At 41.6% G+C, this 16194-nt stretch overlaps 1 protein-coding gene across 1 annotated transcript in view; it reads right to left on the bottom strand.

Annotated features, from left to right (window-relative positions):
- Nucleotides 1-16194, bottom strand: part of CPNE7 (copine 7) — an 83064-nt gene that overhangs the window by 22896 nt on the left and 43974 nt on the right. The window contains exons 3-9 of the mRNA XM_069738969.1: nucleotides 11448-11630; nucleotides 6188-6262; nucleotides 3130-3204; nucleotides 2518-2601; nucleotides 1426-1515; nucleotides 1161-1259; nucleotides 318-404 (exon numbers count right to left, since the gene is read on the bottom strand). Of these exons, the coding sequence (XP_069595070.1) occupies nucleotides 318-404; nucleotides 1161-1259; nucleotides 1426-1515; nucleotides 2518-2601; nucleotides 3130-3204; nucleotides 6188-6262; nucleotides 11448-11630 (693 nt within the window). The remainder of the gene's footprint in view (nucleotides 1-317; nucleotides 405-1160; nucleotides 1260-1425; nucleotides 1516-2517; nucleotides 2602-3129; nucleotides 3205-6187; nucleotides 6263-11447; nucleotides 11631-16194) is intronic.

Here is a 16194-nt window from a genome sequence, read left to right as displayed (position 1 = left end):
TCACCTTGGACAGCGGGATATTATCGTGCAGATTCATATATAGTTATGCGGGAAAGGATTCGGTATAACTTGTATATTATTCATTTCAATCTCTGCTCTTCCGTAGCTTAGGAGTCCAGTGGGCGGTCCTACTCAGTAATTGACAGCTTTCCTTTTGTGACTATGCACATAGGACCACCCACAGGACTCCTAGAAGAGGCGGTATGTACATACTTAATATTTGAGATTCCTTCATCTTTGCTTTATCAATGACCCCAATGGGCCCCTCATTAATCAAGTCTAAGAAATAGAAGAAAAAAAATGTGCCGATCAGTTACCTTCAGATCCGATAATATAACAAACCCGGAGTTCTTATAGTTTCTTTTCTTTAATTTGTATTTTGGATTTACACAGTCCCATTGTACCTGAAAAGAAATTGGAATAGGCACTGTTAAGATTCAGAGTCCCTGTTATATTCTAGAAATGAACCACTTCACGGCTCTGTTCACCCCCAGTCTTTGGAGGTATACACAGGGAAAGCTTTAAAGCGTTTTTCCTAATTTTCATATACGGATATATTTGGATTGTGCGTGTAAAACCAAACACTTTTTCAATTTACTTCTTGTTAAAATTTTCAGCCATTCTTGAGATATTAACACTTTTCTTTTGTTTACAGATCGTTGCCTAGGAGACCGACCAATTAATATCTGATAATATCTCAAGAACGACTGCAAATTTTAACAAGCAGTAAATTGCAAAGTTGCTTGTATTGGCAAGCACTATCTGATAATATACATTTATAAAAATGGAAGAAAAAAAACCTTTAAATCCTCTCTCCAAACCATCAAAGCATTATTGTTTTTTTTTTGTTTTCTTATGAAAAACATTTCTAAACATTACAACAAAGAAAATAGGAATATATGAGGTCCATGAAGTATTTATTTATTGGATCCCCTTTATATCTGGCAAAGTCTCAGTTTTTGGGGCATTTATGAAAAAAAGGGGTCAAATGTTTCCACCTTTTCTTTCGTGACCCCTACAATTAGTAGGATGTGGCAGGTCTGATTTACGGAGTGAAAATTCAGAATTGCCACCAAGCCACAGGTAATTTCCATTTAAAAACCTTACATCCCTATTTTCCACGCTTGTCGCTCCCTGTGAATTCTATCTCTTTTTCTCACCTTGTTCCCACCGATTCCTTTCTGCATCTCTTCAAAGGTTGCATAAAACTCTCCAATAAAATCATGTTTTCCGCGGGAGTCATAATCCCAGACAAGGCACTGGGGGGGGGGGGGGGAGAAGAGGGTTGAAAGTGAGATAAGGAAGAGAATGAGGAATTAGTAGAGAGAAGCATAGGAGGGAGTGATAATGAGGGGTGATACGCAAGGAAGGGTGAGTTACAGAATACACAGAATATACAGTACGGAGAATCCGCTGATGACTCACGCGCAGCTTCCTCTTCTCCTCGCAGCAGCACAGAGAACTCAGCGACACCTTAAATGGCTCCCAAACGGGGTTCAGGTTATTCTTAATAACCTAAAATGAGAATGTATATAACATATATAAAATGGCAATTTTATTGGTGGACCTACCAATATGTCTGGGACCCCAATATTTGGATTACTACAAAGGGGTGTCCCCTGTTCCACCTCACCCCATGAAGGAAGCAGCGGTCAGACATGTGTCCTGCTTTATCTATAGGGCTGATGGAAACAACAAGAGAAGGAACTGGGACCCCGTTCTAATAATCATGGGGGGGGTCTCATTCAGCGATCATGCATTCATTAACCTAATACCTTTCATTTGTCTAATTTTGTACATTTTGTAACCCCCCCATTTCCCAGCTGGAGTTTGTTATAAAACACAAATGCTGCTTTAACCAACATCCCCAGGTCCAATGTTGAGTTTCCGCTGCTGTTCCCCATCGCCTACAGAGCCGACGTCACTTGAGCTCAGTGATTGTTGATGTGACGTCAATAACAGACAGCAGGAGAAGCGAAGACTCTGTGTTTGGACCTGGGAATGGTGAGTAAGGCAGAATTTTATAAAAACTAACTGCAGCTGGGGAAAGGAGTTTCCCAAATGGGAAAACTACTTTAGTTGGTCATTCTCATTGGTCGTTCTCACACATAATTTAACCTTTTAAAGGGGTATTCCCAGGATCAAAAGTTATTCCTTGGGGGATATCCATTGGGTAGGGGATTCTTTACTAATCAATGGGTGGTCCAGTAATCTAAAAAATGGGGCTGTGCAGAATGAAAGGGGAGGTGCACATGTTTGACCTCCGCTCCAATCATTCTGTATGGGACTGTCCGAGAAAGCCGATCACAGCGCTTCGCCATTTCTGACAGTCCGATAGACAATGAATGGAACGTTGGTTGAGCATGCACCCTCCCCAAATGTTCTGCAGAGCCTGATCCTCAGTATCTAGAGCCCCATTCATGGGATCGCTGGAGTCCCAATTGATCAGCAAGATATCTCCTATCAATAGAATAGGATGTAACTTTCCATTCTGGGACTAACACCTTGCCTCCTTACCTCTGTCCTATGCACCAGCTGTTCACTTTGGTCATCGTTTACTCTGTAAATTTCCAGGAATGGATCTGATTTGCTAAAAAGGTCCTAATGCAAAACAAAACAAAACATAAATTGGGGGCATAGCAGCCTTAAAAAAAATATACGTTTACCCTGACCATGAAAAAACGCCAGCTCTGGATAGAGATGTGAGTGCAATAACCTTTTAATACCATTTTGTTGGTGCCAAATCAAGTGCTGATTAATATCATAGCATATTGATTCATTGCTCCAAATCACCTATTCTGATATATTTACTTTCTGCTTGCAGCCACCACTAGAGGGAGCTGTAGAGCTTACTGCATACTGTTCTGTTAGTGTGCATGTGATAAGCTGCTCAGCTCCCTCTAGTGGTGACTTAGTATCATTACTTGATTCTATGTCTATGCAAGACACTAAAGGGTCCTATCCTATTTCTTAAGAAAGTAAATGCAACTATTTTGAACATTTTTCATTTTAGGAAACTGCTTCTGCAAGAAAACACACAGTCAGTTTAGAAAATATCTTATCGTGTCTCTAAGAAGAGGGACATGCAAATCTGTCTCCAAAAAGGAGGCTGTACCCCGTTACGGTCACCTTGTCATCCAGTTTCCTTGCACAGAACGACAGCTCCACGTATCCATTATTACCAGAAATCTCTTCCGAAATGACCTATGGGAAAAAGCAAAAAAAAAAGAGAGAATTAAAAACCGTAATACAACAGTGCAGACAATCGCCAGACACCTACATCACATGGCCTAAATCATATGGAGTCTCGCGGTTGCATTTGTCGGCAATGGGGTAAATAAATGAGGCGAGCACATACATTTAGCCTGTGGTATAGGATCATGGGGCACAGTCTACAGCCCAAACTACAGGGGGGCGCTCGTACTTCATCAGTCATGTCTGGTAACTGATCGCCTCGAGACTTTTCCTGTGATGTAATAATTCATATTGTGTGTCTGTCACTTTAAACATCCAGCGGCTCCAGAAAATGAATCCATCAAACAGAAAATCCCCATGTAGATGTGATTAGTCTGATAATGAGCCCCAGGGTGTGACCGAGAGCGCTCAGAGAACAAAGGATATTCATATATAAACGTATTATAGAGGAGTTATAATCTATCATCTAATTGTCTATTTATATAGTGTCCATCATCTAGCTAATATCTTTCTAATTATCTAATATATATTTACAGTTGTGTGAAAAAGTGTTTGCCCCCTTCCTGATTTCCTATTCTTTTGCATGTTTGTGACTCTTAAATGTTTCATATCACCAAACAAATATTCATTTTAAACAAAGATAATAAGTAAACACAAAATGCAATTTTTAAATTAAGGTTTTTATTATTAAGGGAAAAAGAAATCCAAACCTACAGGGCCCTGTGTGAAAAAGTGATTGCTCGCCTCCTTCCCCTTAAAACATAAATTAACTGTGGTTTATCACATCATTAGGCAGCTGAGTTAAAATTCCCTAGCCACACATAGGCCTGATTACTGCCATACCTGTTCTCAATCAAGAAATCACTTAAATAGGACCTGACTGATAAATAGAAGTATACCAAAAGATCCTCAAAAGCTAGAGATCATGCCACAATCCAAAGAAATTTTGGATCAATTGAGAAACAAAGTAATTGAGATCTATCAGTCTGAAAAAGGTTCTGAAGTAATTTCTCAATCTTTGGGACTCCAGCGAACCACAGTGAGAGCCATTATCCACAAATGGCAAAAACATGGAACAGTTGTGAGCATTCCCAGAAGTGGTAGGCTGACAAAAATTACCCCAAGAGTGCAGTGACGACTCATCCAAGAGGTCACAAAAGACCCCACGACATCATCAAAAGAACTGCACTTGTCTCAGTTAAGATCAGTGTTCATGACTCCACCATAAGGAAGAGACTGGGCAAAAATGGCCTGCATGGCAGAGTTCCAAGACGAAAACCACTGCTGAGCAATAAGAGCATAAAGACTCATCTCAGTTTTGCCAGAAAACATATTGATCCCCAAAACTATTGAGAGAATACTTTGTGGACTGATGAGACAAAAGTTTAATTTTTTGAAAGGCGTATGTCCCATTATATCTGGCGTAGAAGTAACACAGTATTTCTGAAAAGGAACATCATACCAACAGTAAAATATGGTGGTAGTGTGATGGTCTGGGGCTGTTTTGCTACTTCAGGACCTGGAAGACTTGCTGTGGTAAATGGAACCATGAATTATGCTGTGTACCATATAAATCCTGAAGGAGAATGTCTGACCATCTGTTCGTGATCTCAAGCTGAAGATCACTTGCGTTACGCAGAAGGACAATGATCCAAAACACATCAACAAGTCCACCTCTGAATGACTTTTAGTGTGACAAACATGCAAAGAATAGGAAATCAGGAAGTGGGCAAACACTTTTTCACACAACTGTATCTAATATCGATCTATCTATCCCAATAATTACTGCTTTACTAAATTGTTAAAAAAAAATGATTGGCAATCAATCCAGTTACCTATGGTTGCAAATGTCACCCAATTAGTCTATCTAGTGAGACATCAGTACAGGACAGTGGATGTGTCAATAGGTAATTTGCCATTAAAATTTCAGAGAAGCTCATTAAGGGCCATATTTGTGGCCGCATTGGATGTCAAGCATCTTGAAAACTGGAATCTGCAGTGGTGAATTGCTTTGGTGTGGGCGTTCAATACATAAGGATCCCAGGTAATCTCACAGATTGACAAATAATATAGAGATAAACAGCTTATTCACCAGATTTGGGTACAGGCAGGGCCGTATTTGCCACTAGGCATTTGAGGGCACGTGCCTAGGGCGCCAGGATGAGTGGGGGGCGGCACCTGAGCAAGTTGTGTTTTTTTTGTTTTTTTTTTAGAATTAAAGTCCGGGGTCACCGCCCGCCCAAACCTCCCGACCGCCCACCCACCGCTCTCCCGCCCACCTCCATCCTTGCAGACATAATACTCACGTTTCTCCTCCGCTTTGAAAGTCTCTGTATCGCTGCCCCAACGCTGCAGCTTCTTCCTGTGTGAGCGGTCACATGGTACCGCTCATTAAGGTCATGAATATGGATGCATATTCATGACTTTATTGAGCGGTATCACGTGACCGCTCACACAGGAAGAAGCTGCAGTGTCGGGACAGCGATGCACGGACCTTCAGAGCGGAGGAGAAAGGTGACTGTGACAGGGGCGACACTTGTGGTTTTGCACTTGCCGTGAGACATAAAAAACACTGCTGCAAATACCGCATTTGCCGGATTGCGGCAAAACCGCAAGTGCCGCACATGTCCGCAAGTCCCATAGGGAATGAATGAGGCCGAACGCAGTGTTGCCGTAAGTGATCCATTACGCGGCAGATGCAGAAAAACTGCTGGATCTGCTGCAAAAGGCTACTTTCACATCAGCAATTATTGTTGAAGTCACTGCCGATATTGTCATACTCACCATTGGGGGAGGCAGCACTAAAAGTGCCTAGGGGAGCAGAAGCTCTAAATACGGCCCTGCGTACAAGGGTGAACACTTGGTTCCCAAGCAATATATTCCGCAATAGTTAATGTTTCAGGAATCAATCTGTGAACCTTGAATCTCGAGCCTGGAGGTGAAAACATTGCTCTATGTATAAATACTGCAGTTAATATCGAGCCGCTCTTACCGTTACAGTGGACTTTCCGGCATATTTGCCATATTTCAGGAAGAGACCTTTGGTAATCCTTTTCTGTGCAACAATCTAGTAAAATGGAAAAGAAACACAATAATAATTAACGTAAAGAATAACACAGAAATATTTCAACATACAACAGACACACAGAGGTTTAGAATTATGATAAGGCATAGCTATCGGGAAAAGGCACCATCCAGCAACTAAGGGGAGCCATCTGTATCCACTAGATAAGGGGGGGCATCTCCATCCAGCAACTAAGGGGAGCCATCTGTATCCACTAGATAAGGGGGGGCATCTCCATCCAGCAATTAAGGGGAGCCACCTGAATCCACTAGATAAGGGAGGCCATCTCCATCCAGCAATTAAGGGGAGCCACCTGAATCCACTAGATAAGGGGGCCATCTCCATCCAGCAGCTAAGGGGACCCATCTCCAACCAGCAGGTAAGAGAGGCCACCTCAATCCAGCAGCTAAGGAGACCCGCTCCATCCAGTAGGTATGAGGGGTTACATCAATCCAGCAGCTAAGAGAATCCTCCTCCATCCAGTAGATAAGAGATGCCAATTTCATACAGCATTTAAAAGAAGTCGCCTCCATTCATCGGCTAAGAGGAGCCACCTGCATCCAACAACCAAGAGGAGCCACCTCCGTCCAGCACCTCAGAGGAGCTACCTTCACCCAGCACGTAAGTGGAGCCACCTCCATCCAGCAACAGAGAGGAGCCACCTCCATCCTGCACCTAAGATGGGACACCTCCATCCAGCACCTCAGAGGAGCCACCTTCACCGAGCACCTAAGAGGAGCCACCTCTATTCAGCAACGAAGAGGAACCACCTCCATCTAGGAACTAAGAGAGGTCACCTCCATCTAACAGCTAAGGAGTTCTCTTCCATTCTGAAACTAAAAGGAGACACCTTTATCTAGCAGTTAAGAGGGGCCACCTCCATCCAGCAATTAAGACTTTACACCTTTATTCAACAGCTAAGAGGGGCCACCTTCATCCAGCAACTAAGAGAACCCACCTCCATCCAGCAACTAAGAGGAACCCCCGTCATACAGAATTTAAAAAAGCCACCGCCATGTATCGGTTAAGAGGAGCCACCTCCATTCAACAACTAAGAGGAGCCGCTTCCATCCAGCACCTAAAAGGAATCATCTATATCCAGCAACTAAGATGATTAACTTCCATTCAGCACTTAAGAGGAACCACCACCAGCCAGCCACTAAGAAGGGTCACCTCCTTTCAGTACCTAAGCATAACCAGCTTCATCCAGCAACTAAGAAGGGCCATCTCCATCCAGCAACTAAGATGGGCCACGTCCATCCTGCAGCTAAGAGGAACCTTCCATCCAGCAATTACGAGAAGCCACCTGCATCCAGCAACTTAGAGGAGACACCTCCACCCAGCAACTGAGAGGAACCACCTCAACCCAGCAGCTAAATAGGCCTCCTCCATTCAGCAGCTAAGATGAGCCACCTTAATGCAGCAGCTAAGAAAATCTTCCTCCATCCAGTAGGTAAGAGGAGCCACGTCCATCCAGCAGCTAAAAGGATCCCTCTCCCTCCAGCAATTAAGAGAGACCACCTACATCCAACAACTAACAGAAGTCACCTCCATCCAACAACTAAGAGCAGCCACATCCATTCAGCACCTAAGAGGAGCCACCTCCGTCCAGCACGTGAGAGCAGCTACCAGCAGCTAAAAGGTTCCCTCTCCATCCAGCAATTAAGAGAAGCCACCTCCATCTACCAACTAGGAGGGGCCACTTCCATCCAGCACCTAAGAGGAGCCATCTCCACCCAGCAATTAAGAGAAACCACCTACATTCAACAATTAAGAGGAGCCACCTCCATTCACCACCTAAGAGAGACCACGTCCTTCCAGCAGGTAGAGAGGCCTCCTCCATTCAGCAGCTAAGAGGAGCCACATTAATGCAGCAGCTAAAAAAATACTCCCCCATCCAGTAGGTAAGAGAAACCACATCCATCCAGTAGCTAAGAGGATCCATCTCCATCCAACAATTAAGAATAGCCACCTCCATCCAACAACTAAGAGGAGCCACCTCCATCCAGCACCTAAAGGAGGCCATGTCCATCCAGCAACTAAGGAGGCTGCCTCCATTCAGCAGGTAAGAGGAGCCACCTTCATGCAGCAGCTAAGAGAATCCTCTTCCATCCAGTAGATAAGAGGTGCCATATCCATCCATCAGCTAATGGGGTCCTTCTCCATCCAGCAATTAAAGAGAGACCACCTACATCCAACAACTAAGAGAAGCCACCTCCGTCCAACAACTAAGAACAGCCACCTCCATTCAGCACCTAGGAGGAGCCACTTCCATCCAGCACGTGAGAGCAGCTACCTCTGTATAGCACCTAAGAGGAGCCACCTCCATACAGCAGCAAAGAAGAGTAATCTCCATTCAACAACTAAAAGGAACCACCTCCATCCAGCACTTAAGAGGAGCCACCTCCATCCAGAAACTAAGAGGCGTCACCTTCATCCAGTAACTAAGAAGAGCCACCTCCATCCAGCACCTAACAGAGTCAACTTCATTCAGCCCCTAAGAGGAGCCACCTGCAAACAGCAATTAATTTGGGCCATGTTCACCCAGCAGCTAAGAGGAGTCACCTCCATCCAATTCTTAAGCTGAGCCACTTTCATCCAGCAACGAAGAAGTGCCACTTTCATCCAGCAACTAAGAGGGGCCACCTCCATCCAGCAGCTAAGAGAGTTCACCTACATCCAGCAACAAAGAGGAGCCACCACCATCCACACCTAAGAGGAGCCACCTCCATCCACATCTAAGAGGAGCCACCTCCACCCAGCACCTAAGAGAGGCCACGTTCATCCAGAAATTAAGGAGGTCCACCTCCATCCAACAACTAAGAGGAGCCACCTCCATTCAGCAACAAAGAGGAGCCACCTTCATCCAACAACTAAGAGCTGCCACATCAATCCAGCAACTAAGAGGAGCCACCTCCATTGAACAACTAAGAGGTGCCACATCCATCCAGCAACTAAGAGAAGCTACATCCATCCAGCAACTAAGAGGAGCCACCTCCATCCAACAACTAAGAGGTGCCACATCCATCAAGGAACTAAGAGGAGCCACGTCCATCCAACAACTAAGAGGTGCCACATCCATCCAGCAACTAAGAAGAGACACATCCATCCAGCAACTAAGAGGAGCCACATCCATCCAGCAACTAAGAGGAGCCACCTGCATCCAGCAACTAAGAGGAGCCACCTGCATCCAGCAACAAGGAGGAGCCACCTCCATCCAACCACCAAGAAGAGCCACCTCCATCCAACAACTAAGAGGAGCCAGCTCCATCCAACAACTAAGAGGAGCCACCTGCATCCAACAACTAAGAGGGGCCACCTCCATACAATAACTAAGAGGATCTACCTCAATCCAACAACTAAGAGGAGCCACTTCCATCCAACAACTAAGAAAAGCCACTTCCATCCAACAAATAATTGGGGGCATCTCCATTTTGTAGCTAAGGGAAGCCACCTCCATTCAACAACTAAGAGGAGCCAGCTCCACCCAACCTCTAAGAGGGACCATCTCCATTTTCCAGCTAAGGGGAGCCACCGTCATCGATCAGCTGGATGCACAGAGCGCCTCCTACAGCACCCACTGCGCCAATTCATTTGTTTTGCAATAAATTATATCACTACTATACACGAAAAATGCCAACATAGGGCGTCTGTTACAAATGTAGCACTGAGGACCAAGTGCAGGTTGTACACTTATTTTTGACATAATAAAGAGCTGGAAATGAGGAGTTAAATAGTCCAGCAGCATGGAGACAAGAACACTTGGAATAGGAAATGATGCATTAGTGGCGATGTTTGTGCAGGTGGAGGGCGGTAAGTGCGCGGTATAAGTGGGTTTGTATGGATTGTGGAGATGACATGAGGTTAGAACAATGCCAGCAGGAAACTGACGTGAACAAAGAAAGAGAAGATGAACGAGGGGATTGGAATAGTGGTTGGGTCAGATAACGAGGATGTGAATAAAAGCAGTTGCGTTCCCCGGAGATCCTCAGTTTTCAGACATGACAAAGCCCTCCTTCCCAGTGCCGCTACGAGCAAAAATACAAATGGATAAATTCTGGCATCGGAAATAAAGCATTGCTTCTATTGTGAGAGTCATCACTTGGGGTTTATGAAAACAATTATTAATAGGGTCTGAAATTTAGACAGCTGAATGAGTATTTTTTTTTATTTTTTATAATTTTGTCCAGCATGGAAAATTATGAAAGTTTGCAAATCACCTTATTAGGGAATTTGTATTCATTACTGTACAAAAAATTGCAAATAAATGGCTTCCCAACCCCAGCTTTTCCCCAGTCTATGTTCCTGCCTTCAGCTGCATTGATCAGAATGTAATAATTTGGAGTACAGATGATGGCATTGATGGGTCAGATCCTGTGTCTTCCTCTATGTGTCATGCTGATCAGAACAATCTCCTGCAGCAGCTTCTTCCCAGAGTTAGGAAGACACAGGAGCCCATCACTGCCATCATCTGTACTCCCAAACCCTGGGGAAAAGCCAGCCATGGTAGAGACGGCCCCCAGAGCAGAGGGGAGGAGTTACGGAGTATTCAGGACTCTTTACACAAAGGGACCGCCCACTGGACACTCTGCTGTGATCACAAAATAAGTGGGATTACAACTGGTTTCACTCATCCATGAAAGTAGCATAACCATCAACTAAGGTGTGTCTAAACCGCTTTACCCCTCTTCCCTGGGGGTAACACTGCTCGACAGGGGTACAAAAAATGTTTTCAATTTTTTTTTTTTTTAAATGATGCCAATGTTGTTGTTTTTTTCTTTTTTTACATCTTGATTTTTATATAAAAAAAAAAAAAAGTAATCTTATTTTAGACTCACACTTCCTATCCTTTCAGGAAGAGTTTTCAGCAGTGTCATTATCATCAGAGACAGGATTACAATGACAGGTAACACCGCTATACACAGCGGATATCACAATATTCACCAATCACAATAGACTATTGCACAGCTCCTGGTCCCTTCACAGTGATCTTTGCACACGCTCATTAGATGCTTCAATACAAAAGATAGGATCAGCCTTCTCTTTGCTGCTAATGTGCATGTGAATTTCCTGCAACAACAGGAAATATGAGTCTAAAAATGTTCTGTAAAGATGGAGCGTGGGCCCTCACAATCATTTCCTCCGTTGCGTCCAGCAATTAATGCCTTTCATAATACATTGTCGTTACCTGTCCCAGAGTCATCTCCACTCCCCCCAGGAAGTCGTCATCCCTGGATCCGATGCTGCAGTGTCCATGGATGTCATAAACCTCAAATCGCAGCTTCTGAACCTCTTCAAAATAATAATCCACAGTGAACACTTTGGAGAAGACGGGATTCAGATTGCTTTTTATTACTTCTGTCCGATCCACCTGTCAGGAAGGGAGAGGAATTAGAACAAGAGTGCATGAGAGCGACATTGGTTTTATAGGAAGAAATCTCCAAGACTTCTCCTGTGCTTCACCCCTACTCTGGAATTTGCTATCCACACCAGTCAGATTCTCTCCTACCTTTCAAACCTTAAAAAAAAAACAACTGAAAATCAATCTCTAAAAAAAAAGTGGACGATGAGGGTAGTACTACAAGTGACATATATTTTTCTCTTTACAAAATAATATATGCACTGACACTCAAAATGAAAATTGAATGTTACAGGCTCTTACATGAGGCAAAATGGCGGTGTTGTTATGCCGTTGGGTTAGTTTCCCATTCATAGTCCAGACTGCAGTTCAGATATAGCTTTTTACATGCCCCTATAGGACCCTAACTAAGCCCTTAATAGTGAGTGCTACTCACCCCTACTTGCCATGTAGCTATGGTGCAGGTGTTTCTTTGCTGCTGCTTAGCTCTTTTCTTAGTCAGCACCAGCTGAGTGTGTCTGCCCTCTACTGGTGGGAAATGTGAATAATCACGCTCTTTGCCATGCTACCATGGTAAAGGGTCATGGAAGCAAGTAGAAGCATGGAAGCATAAATATGCTTCTGGCTCTAAGCTGCTCTCTGACCCAGCCATGTCACATGCAACTTAGTACATTTAATTTAAGGATACATTGCACAACCCTCACTGTAACACCCTGACAAAGCATTATATGATCTGGGCATTTCTCCTATAATCACAACAGGAGACAGTATATAGGCATAGAAATGGCTCCTGACTCGAATGATGCAATACTACCTAGGAATTGGTGTCCGTACGTAGCAGGTATACATAATGTATATAGAATTATATTATGTTGACATATGTATAGTAATAACATTTGCATGGCCATAAAGCAATTTAGTTTATTTATCTCCATTGTAACATAGTCAACAGTAACCTATACTGGGGCAATTATAGGGGATTGTGAAAGCGGGCACAGTGTAGCGTGGGGTGAGGGGGGAACTTTATCCAGAGAGGCAGTGTGGAGGAGATGTTATGGAAATAGACAGTTTGGGTAGCACATTATGGAGAGGAGTAGTGAGGGAATGTTATGGAGAGGGTCTATGTGCTGGAGATATTATGGAAAGGGACAGTGTGTGAGGGAGATATTATGAGGAGGGTCAGTGTGGGGGGGGATAATTTGGAGAGGGGCAGTGTGGGAGATATTATGGAGAGGGGTAAAGTGGGGAATATTATGGAGAGGGGCAATGTTGGGGATATTATGGAGAGGGGTAATGTGGGGGAATATTATGGAGATGGGTAGTGTGGGGGATATTATGGAAAGGGGCAGTGTTGGGGATATTATGGATGGGGCATTGTGGGATGATATGGAGTGGGGCAGTGTGGAGCGTATTATGAAGAGGGGCAGTGTAGAGGACTTTACATAGAGGAGCAGCGTGGAGGGGACATTACGGAAAGGGACAATGTGGGGAATTTTATGGAGAGGGACAGTGTGGGGAATATTATGAAGAGGGTGTTAAATATTAATTGAATTATTCTTATTCTCAATTCTGTACTGAGCACATTGCTTCTTGCTGACATTACAAAAGCTATTTCTGTGTAGCTCAGAGTAGAAGTCAACACCATATAGAGGGTGGTCTGTGGGACATATGGTCTGTGGGACATATAAATAACGTCTCTTAGGAGGGTGTGGGGGTCATCACAGGGGCTTGTCACGTGGGAGCTGTCACCTCCGGCCTTCACCATCATTCTCCATGGACATCAGACAAGTCAGACAAGGAAAGAACAGCTGGTAGCCATGATGACTTCAGACTTCACACAGACAGACGGCTTTTACCATTCAGAACTTTAGGAAAGATGAGTAACAAGCGCTGATATTTACAAATGGACAATCTGTTCGTAACTATTTCATCTATTTTTATGTTTTGCTGCAATGTGGTTTTTCTGTGGACAATTTAATAAACCACTATATTTTTTATGAAAATATCATGACATTTTTTTCTTTAAGAGTAACACACCTGGTAAAGTCTTGATTAAAGAAATGTGCAAAATAAGCATATTTAACATTGGCCAAGCCAGCCAGTTTTGATTTTTTTGTGCTATTTTTGCGTGAATTTCCTTCACCTTGCACACGGAGGAAGAGAAAAGAGCTTCGCTAGATATTGTGCAAGTTTTCAGGAATTCCACTTCAAAACTTCAAGTCACAAAGATCTCACAAGAACCTATGAGTAACAGAGACTAACAGGTGTCAGACGGATTGACAAGCACTAGCATTGGAAGTGCTGAAAATAGACGTGCTGATGATCAGAGCCCAACGTTGTTTAACAAAGGAACTACAAGGTGAGATATTTCAAGGTAAGAAAAATGGATTTAATTAATTCGAAAGCTAAATCAAGTCAGATTAAATTTGTAAGTTTGTACAAATCTAGCTTAGAAATATTTTGGCTTTCTTTATTTGCAGAATGCAAGATAGTAAATCTAAAGATAGATTCTAAGTTAATTTACAAAAACAGAAAAAGAGCAAATTAAAAATATTTTACATATGGTTAACGTATTTCACAAGTTTGTGTCAGAAAAATCCAAAAATGACCGTGTAAAAATAGTATCAGTTGATACTAATGATGTTCCCAAGATTGACTGTAATGTAAAGAGTCAACACGATGTGACACACGTGTCTGTAATGGCCACTCAAGGTGACCTTGTATCTCATGATGAAAAACAAGATGGAGGAAGCGTAGGAGACATGACAACTGACAAAGATGATGTACGAGGGACAGATGTACAAAGAGCACTAAAAATAGAAGACGACTCGGAGTCCCAACAACTTCTTCAAACTAAACCTAGAAAAACCTTGTTAAAATTATGCAAAATAATTCTTGCATATGATGACAAAATCCATGTGTGCAGAAATTCAGAGATATTTGAAAGTTTTGCTGATAAGTTTGATTTGACTAATGAGGAGAAAAATCAGTTGTTTAAATGTGGCTTCCAGTAACTTTTTCCAGAAGGTTCTCATTAAAAATGCAGAATGATAAGTTCCATGAAGAAATGACTGATGTAGAAAGATTAAAATTTGTGATATTTTGCGGATTAAAATAAAATGATCCAGATATTGATATTCTTCTAAAATTGAGGATTGTCCGGAAAGAATGTACTTTTACATTCATGTCCATATTTGAAAGGTTGTACAAAACTGTCATTACAAATTTGAATAAACAATCAATGATAAATTGTAAACAAATTTGGATTCCTAAATCCTGCATCTTGTGTTATTGCGTCACAAAAATATTCTTTATTTGAATGTGCGCAATCCCTTGATTTTTCTAGAAAACATGAGAATTTTGAAAGAAAATCAAATTATACTAAAATGAACATAATTAAATCTTATCAGAAACCAAAATCAAAATTTCCAAATCCAAAATTGACCCAAAATCACATCTATGAAGTATGAAGAAAATGACATATTTGTTATAAGCCTTATAAAAAAAATGATTCAAGAGTCCTCCACTGAAGCTGCTCTGAAAGGATTAAAAGCTGATGGGCCAGATCTGTCTGTAAAGATGGCGGAAATTGACAGACAGAAACAGTTGAGCATAAGAAGTGAGCTGAATAGTCCATTATCACAGCTCATAAGTCTAAAGATGGCAATTTTGAATAGAGGTTTTCAACAAATTATTGACGGAGAGATACATTTTGGCTTAGGAATTAGCTAAAAATGTAATTATACTATATGATGTGAAAATTAGTTATACAATGTATTATTTATTAATATGTAATTATTTTATACAATATAATTCTGCAGTTATATATATTAATATAGTATACAGTAAATACTGTAGCATATTTGTATAAGTAGAGATTATATTAACTGTATTTTTATATGTATAGTGAAAAATAATTAAAACTTAATCCAATAATAATATTTAGAATTACATTAAATACATATTAAATATATACATATGTATAAGATATTTAAATTATTTTGATTTTAAATAAATATGAAAATAACCTTCATCTTTTATTTTTCCTTAGAGTTTTAATTTCAAAGCAGGAATTGAAAAAAAAAAAAACTCTTACATGGATTTATGTCTTCATTTACACAGGAAGTTATAATAATTGCATGATTTTATATTTAACACTTAAAAAGAAATAATACATAACTAACAATCTAAAACTTGTGTACTGTAAATTTTTTCTGTAACATAATCTTGTTTTCCTTTGCATGGTAATAATAATATTTTTTCTCCACTGCATGGCATGACATGTCACACCCCTGTTTCAATTTATAGCTGTAAGAAGAAGCTTTAGAAGCTCCTCAACCTTTACAAGTCAAATGGATTCAGTTGCAGGCCCTGTACCAAATATAGCTGTAAAACAAATGCTCAAGTTCTTATGAGTCCTATCTATAGGTTAGAACATAGTGTTAGTATTTGGGGAATATGCAAAGAAATATTAAAATATTACATTTCTTAGTTTACAATGCACATTGATAATTAGGATACAATATTTTGGGTTAACCCCTTCATGACCTTGGGATTTTTCGTTTTTCCATGTTCG

This window comes from Ranitomeya imitator, chromosome 9 (assembly GCF_032444005.1).
Source record: "Ranitomeya imitator isolate aRanImi1 chromosome 9, aRanImi1.pri, whole genome shotgun sequence".
In the NCBI taxonomy this organism is placed as follows: domain Eukaryota; kingdom Metazoa; phylum Chordata; class Amphibia; order Anura; family Dendrobatidae; genus Ranitomeya; species Ranitomeya imitator.
The sequence above is the reverse complement of the archived record's forward strand: the minus strand, read 5'-3'. Positions and strand labels throughout refer to the sequence as shown.